We start from the raw sequence: 7,714 nt of genomic DNA on the forward strand, positions 1-7,714 counted from the left end.
TGCAAAGTCACCATCATCAACAGACAGGATGGTTTTATTCCAAGGATTCAAAAAAAAACCCATTTTTCATCTTTTTTTGGGGGGCCTTCTTTTTTTTTTTTCTCTAATCAGTTGTGGTATGATTACATCATTAGCAGGTACACCAACATACACATTCCAGTGTAATGAAATGGAAGGTCGCTACGTCATTGTGATCATACCAGGAAGAAAGACTTACACAACCCTGTGTGAAGTGGAGGTGTTTGCTTCTCTATCTGGTAGGGTCTTGGGGTGTTAGTTCTAGAAGTTCTTTGGTTGTTGTGTGTGCTTAAATTATCATTGTAAAAGTTTTACTGTTGTTTTGCCTTTTTTCATATTTGCTATTGTAAATGTACAGTGCCAGACGTTATCATTGCTCCAACGACTCCTCCAACGACTCCTCCACCTCCTCCCACCCCTCCTCCCACCTTAAAGGCCAGTGTTAGGGTTCATTTTGAGGAGAGAGAGATGGTGGAGATCGGAATAACACACTGACCCTGTCAGGTGGAGTCAACGAAGATTTTAATGAAACACACGCAGCATGGTGGAGATGGACACTGTACGCAGACAGTATCAAAATCTCATCTCCAAAACTTCAGAACACAGTTTTATACATCGGGGTATTAGAACGCCCCCTCTTGCGTTCACCAATACAATACATGATACGTCAACTCAAAACCACAATGACTTTTAACACAGTTTAAAAAGAACATTGTCGGCAGGTGCATCCTGTCACCATACACTAAGAAAATCTACTGGAACTTACAATAGAAATTATTATGAGTTATGATGCTTTTCCCCATCCAGAGCCATTACATCTGATTTTAGGGTTCCCTCGCCTGCTGAATCCCACTTTAGCCCCTGACTGTACTAATTTTTTTGTTTTGTTTTGCCTATGCTCATGTTTCAAGTCAAACATATTCATTAGAATTAAAATTTAGACTGAAATAAAGTTTGTGTTCCCGTGTACTGTATATGTACTACTTCATAAAGAAGCCTGATTTACTCCATTCATGCTTATGCAAAATAGTAAGAGGCCCTTCCCTGCTCTCTTTTCATGCACTGTGATGATTTGAATTTTGCAAATGAAAATTTTCTCCAAAGGTAAGATCTTTAAATCACAGGCTGTGTCCTTGTTTTTTCTTTCATTTGCATTGCTAGCATCTCCAGACAGCCATGACTTGACGTGTTGCAAACAGTTTTCACCAAAAACATGGTAAATGGACTGGTCATTATATATACTGAGGTGACTCCGGGGGTAAAACTGTAAAATCTTGCAAAATATTTAATTAACATGTCCAATTTTTTGTTTTGATTTATTGCTAAATGTTGATATTATTCAAACATTTTAAAGTATAGTTTTTACAAAAACATTTTTATATGAACTTATTTTACTAAATGTACTAAATAACTTTTACAAATATTATTTTACAAATATTATTATTTCAAAGTCAATCTATACTGATAAAAGGCTAATTGCTTTTGGCGTAAAAATACTGAGAGGTCAGATGCCTGACAGATGCAATGCAAATTAGATGTGTTTTCTCATTTGCATTTCTGCCTTTTCCAGACAGGTGTGTTTGTTTTTCAGTTTTGACTGAAAATACAACAAATTTGCTGTCACACAAGCAGAGCAGTTATTTTATCGACATTATTTAATCCACAAAGATGAACGTGAAAGAAATTTCATTCAGATTTTTGTTCAGATAAGCAAAAATGAGAAAATCCCACTTTTTTGTAGTGAAATTTTTCTTTTCTTTTCTTTTTTTTTAACTCAGTTTGGACTGAAAGATTATACTGGAAAATGTCCCGATTCGAAACATTGAGGCAAGGAATGAAACCAACACTGGCCCAGAAAAGTTCAGTCAAACGATGATTTATTGAGCACACGCGTGGGAAGATGTACACTGCAGAAACATCAGCATAGATCTTCTCCGAACAACTATGATCCGAACAATTATGTCAGGGTTCAGCCCCTTCAGCGTCAGAACTGGACATAATATGCATCAGTTACAGTAAATGATCAGTTGAAATCTAAAAACAGACAGAGACGTTCCTCAAAGCTAAAAACAAACAGAGACGTTCCTCTAGCACATTCTTCCATACATGGTAACTTAATTCATTCTTCTAATAGTCCCTGGGGACTTTACACTTTCTTGACTCTTCTTCTGTCACTTGTTACTAGGTAAGCTCAAATGCAGTTAGAAGCTAAATGAATTCCAGGCCTTCGGCCTGGCCTATGTTTAAATCATATGTGTTTGTAAGCATGAATGCTGTTTTAACCTTCTGTTCAGTCACTTACACAATAGATCGTGGAGACATCGCGCCCCACGAAGCTTAAGACCTTAAATAGACTGAGCATCAACTCTTTTAATGAGCACAAGATGCAATGTGTGTATACAATGATTATGGCTGCACCTGTAATAAAAAGGTTAATATGATGCCAGTAGGTTTAATAAACATTTTAATGCAATGTTAATGATGAAGAATATATTGTAGCAGTAAAATAATTTCTTTATTTCCACAAAAAGCCAACCTTCAGCTTTCAGAATTAAAGGAAATGTTTTTTTAGTCTCTTTCTGACCAAATCATTAAAAAGCAGTAATATATATTATCATTATTTTAAAGCTAATTATTAACCATTTAGCATATATGAAACTCAGTATAAACAGATGCTGCCAGTAGTACATCAATGGCAACATTTTCATTCAGTTTATATCTGTTCAGATGTTTTTATTTTAAATTCTTAAATTGGCCACAAGATTTTGTTCTCTGTGTGGTGAAACTAAACATCATCTGCTGATCTGGCTGAACTTACATCATGTTAAATGCATGTATGCAAATATTGTAAAAGTGCAATTTCAACAGCACATCTCAGTATTTCTACATAAGTAGTGTGTAAAACTACAGAAAAATATATCAATTATATATCAATCCAAATTTTTGTTGTTGTGAATTCAGTAATAGATTAAATTTATAAAAGGTATCTCTTGTTGTGTTAGAGACCTGAGCATTGAAATGAAATATTACACTTGAGAAAGTAAGTGTCATCATCTTCATCAAAGTAATAAAGTTTACAATAAAACAGCAGATATGGTTGTGTGTGAATCTTTCTGATTGACTTTGAGATAAGCTTATGTGGCTTTGAAAGTAATGACCAATGAAAGGAATAAAAATGTGTAATAAGGCAAGTGAAAAATGAAAAAAATAAAATAGAATATTTAAACATTAAATTGTAGAAACATGCAGTGGAAGGTTTTGGTCTGAAGAAGAAGATACCAGTTTGGGTGTGTTGTCATTCATGCAAACATTACTGACTAAAAATTTGCATATTCTAGTATATCAAAACAAATAGGGGAGTATAGCATACGGTTGGTAGTGATTAGAAGAAAACTACAGAGACAGTAAGTCAGTCTACCTGCCAGGATACTTTCTTAAGCCATGAGTGGGACTCATAGTTGGAGCTTCATTGGTAAGTTAAAGTATCTTAAACTGTCTTTAAGAAAAAAGAAAGTTAAAATGAAGATGACGGAATCAGTGAGATCATTCAAAGAAATAATTCCGTTTTTAAAAAAAATATCTTTCAAATGTCTATATGTTAACAGGCATTTCCATCATGTTAACATTAACATCTGGAACGCTGGCAGGTAAACCTTTCTTCTACGAACAACATATTCTGGTCCACAAAGTGCGATCTTATGCAGAACAGCACATGGTGGTGTTGGAACAAAGAAAAAAAAAGAAAAATCACAGCCAATGATGAAGCAAGTTATCTTCAAACTAAAATGAAACAGTCTCAGTGCAGGTGATAGCTGAGATCAATAAGCTGCACAGTTGAAATGTTTGCTTTATCCATAAAAGGCCTCACAAAAATGAATAAAATTAAAAAAATTATATTTTATAAGGTCATGGCCCACACATATAAATTGCGTGCATCACTCTTTTTACATTTCCAGTCTCTGTGTATATGCTTTTTGATTGTGACTGTGACTTAAAACCTGAAATAATGTGCACCCATCAGCTCAGTGTAAAAGATAACTTAGCTGTTGTAATACATAAAAAAACACATCATCTTGAATGCATCTTATACTGGGATGCGTACCTGTCCATGCTCACCTGTTACTGATTTTAATTATAACTGATGAGCAGAAATACAATCTTGTGAAAAAGTATTCGACTCTTTTTATTTTGTTTTTGAAAATTTGTCACACTTGCATTTTTCAAATCTTCAAACAAAGTTTATTATTAGACAAAGATAGCCACAATAAACAAACTGCAATTTTAAATGATTTAATTCATAAAGGGGAAAAAAGCTATCCAAAACTTCCCAAAACTATGTAATTGAGCATTCAAACAACTGTGAAGTTGGTAAACCAGATTCTTGAAATACATTATTTTTATTTGTAGTGTGCTACTTTAGATAGCTTTTTTTTTTTTTTCGATAGGAGTTAGCAGTTAGTTTGGAGCTATGCTAAGTTGCAAATGCTGCTTAAGTTAAGTTGTAGTCATTTAACCTCTGTTTCCTCCTGTCTAACCAGCTCGGTCCCGTACAGTAAGAAATTAATGCTCCCCTGAACCTGATAACTGGTCGTGCCACCTTTTGGCAACACAAACTGCACTCAAGCATTAGTGATAACTGGAAATGAGTTTTTCACATCACTGTGGAGGAATGTTAGCCCAATCTTCTCAGCAGAATTGTGTTAATTAGGCTACACCTGAGGTTTTTTGAGGATGAAAGTGTCACGTTCAACAAACAATTTATAGTTGACTTAAGTACAGGTTATAGGGTTATATTATTAAGGTTATGCCAAAGCATCTCAATGTGATTAAAAGTTTAACTTTTGACTAGGCCACTCCAAAAGTGTTATTTGGTTTGGGGTTTTTTTGTTTTTTCTTCAGGAATTTATGATATAGAACAGAATCAGTGGTTAGATCAAATCTGTCAAATCTGGACGTAGCGTTTTCAGTGGGAGAAACGTTTCATCACCCATCCAAGTGACTTCTTCAGTCTCAGCTGACTGCAGGTTTCCTCAATCTTATAAACAGTACATTTGCATAATGACTGAAACTGGCATCACTGGCAAACAACAGGCTGTGTCTTGGGGATCATCAACATGTTTTTTTGAGGGGGGTTTTGGTCAGCAGTGTCTCTTTCCCTGGATCTCTCTTATGGATGACATTTTCACTTAATCTCTTTCTTATTGTTGGATCATTTCTGACATTAACTGAAGCAAGTGAATCTTGCAGTTCTTTGACTGTTGTTCTGGGTTCTTTTGTGATTGTGCATTTGTGCATTCTTGCAGTAATTCTGGTTCAATCCTGGGAAGGATTTCCCAGGTTAGTTCATGACTTTTCCAAGTTGTCTCTGTTTGGTAGATTGGATAGTTTTTTTTCTTTTATAAAAGAACTCTTACCTAAAAAAACAATTTTTTTGCATTTACTCATTATTTTTGTCTATTATTCAAATTTGTTTGATAACATGAAACATGTAACTGTGTTAAGTATACAGAAAATAAGAAATCAAGAAGGGGACAAATGCCTTTCAGAGCATTGTATATTATGTTTGACTCTAAACATTCAAGGTGTGCAGTTAGTGAAGAGTTGCAACACATATCCAAAGGTTTGGTTCTGCTCAGTACTAGCTGTTCTGAATAATAATTCATTTTTTTTTAATTATTTAGGTCAACTTCTTTACAACCTGGCACTGAAACAAACAGCTGTCCAATCTTCAACCAATGTCACTGTGGGTACTGCTGGTAAGCCAGTTGATGGGAGAAGAGATGCAAACTATCAAAGTGGGTCTTGCACACTTACCAATGTACAATCTGATCCCTGGTGGAGAGTAGACCTGGTAAATGTTTATACAATTGGGACTGTAATGATAACCAATAGAGATGAATTGGAAAACAGGCTGGATGGTGCCGAAATCTGGATCGGAAATTCAACAACAATCAGTGACCATGAAAGCGTCAGGTGAAAGAGCTTGATTTATAACCATAAATTTGAAATCCTCATATCAGTAGGACTAATTTATTTTTATTCCTATACTTTTTCTTTTTGAATGTTTCATACACAGGTGTGCCGTCATCTCTCACATTCCCAGCGGACAAGCATTTTACTTTCCATGTAACTCTATGAAGGGACGCTATGTCACTGTGTTTCTACCAGGAAGTGCAAAGGTCCTGAGTCTCTGTGAGGTTGAAGTGTACTACGGTAAATACCTTTAATTCTGATGCTGATATAGAAGACTGTAATTCACTGAGTCAAAGGACAAATGAAGGCTTTCATGTCAGCGTGTTTTTAATTACTAACAACATTTTAATGATTCTTTGTTTTATTTATATCAATAAGGGTTGTGACAGGCCAACTAAGAGAAATTATTGTTTTCTTGGTTTTCCTTCAAGGATACCCATTACCCAATGTGGCACTCAAAGGAGAAGCTACCCAGTCATCTACACTCTCTGTTGCCACAGCGTCCAAAGCCATCGATGGCAGACGGAACTCGTTCTATAGCAATGGGTTCTGTAGCCACACGGCTGAAGATGAGACCAACCCCTGGTGGAGGGTGGACCTGCAGCGAAGCTTTACAGTCACTGCTGTAAAAGTCACCAACAGAGGAGACTGCTGTGCTGAAAGACTGGATGGAGCTGAGATCAGAATAGGAAACTCACTGGAGAACAATGGAAACAATAATTCCAGGTGATGATGAGATAATTGTTTTTTTCTTTGTTGTTGTTTTTAGAATAATTTGAACAGCAATACTTCAGACATTACAACATAAATATTATCCATCGCATGCTGATTATTTTTCTTCTCATTCAGGACACCATGTTACCTTCCTTTTAACATGAACTCCACAATACTAACATAATTCTGTCCCCACACTCTCTGCTGTCAGGTGTGCTTCCATCTCACATATCAAAGCAGGTAAAACCTACACATTCCAGTGTGATGGAGGCAGCATGGAGGGTCGCTTTGTGAACGTGTTTCTTCCTGGACAGAAGAAGACTCTCACCCTGTGTGAAGTGGAGGTGTATGCTGCCCCAGCAGGTAGAGCTTTAAGTGACTGGCTCTGATCTATGGACACACATCTGCCTGATACTGATTCATACTTGTTTGTTCTTTTTGACAAGTTAGTGGAACCTCTTCCAAATGTGGCCTTAAACAAACAAACAAACAGTACAGTCATCAACTTGCTATGGGCCAGTGTTTGGGCTTTCAAAAGGTGTCGATGGATGCAGAAATGGAAACTTGAACTCAGGATGCTGTACACATACTGTACAAGATCTGGGTCCCTGGTGGAGAGTAGACTTGTTGGCTGTCTACAAAGTCAGTGCTGTCACCATCATCAACAGACAGGATGCTTTTATTCAAAGGATTCTTGGGGCACAGATCCTGATCGGGAACTCGCTGGAGCAAAATGGAAACCAAAACCCCAGGTGAGATATGAAGTATTCTGTCCCCTGCGTGCGTGGTTCTGGTACACGAAGTGACAGATAGCTAAAAATATGCCATAGGCACTGAAAGCGTTGAATGATGAGTCAGACGTGAAAGTAAAGTTGAGGGCTGTTTACTTGTTTGTCTTCATCAATGTACATCTTACAGTGCTTTCCCAGAACTTGTGAAACTACAAAAATACAAAAAAGAAATATGCTCAATGAAAATAAAGAATTATGCATTTGCTTCACATGGCGAA

At 36.4% G+C, this 7,714-nt stretch overlaps 1 protein-coding gene across 1 annotated transcript; it reads left to right on the forward strand.

The window, feature by feature from the left end:
• Positions 1–169: 169 nt before the first annotated feature.
• LOC116319488 lies at positions 170–7,467 on the forward strand. The gene is made up of 5 exons (XM_039600046.1): positions 170–257; positions 5,700–5,991; positions 6,095–6,231; positions 6,423–6,717; positions 6,917–7,467. Exons 1-5 carry the CDS (start codon positions 170–172, stop codon positions 7,092–7,094), a joined length of 990 nt encoding a protein of 329 aa, XP_039455980.1. The 3' UTR covers positions 7,095–7,467.
• Positions 7,468–7,714: the final 247 nt, after the last annotated feature.

This window comes from Oreochromis aureus, linkage group 3 (genome assembly GCF_013358895.1).
Source record: "Oreochromis aureus strain Israel breed Guangdong linkage group 3, ZZ_aureus, whole genome shotgun sequence".
NCBI classification, from domain to species: Eukaryota; Metazoa; Chordata; class Actinopteri; order Cichliformes; family Cichlidae; genus Oreochromis; species Oreochromis aureus.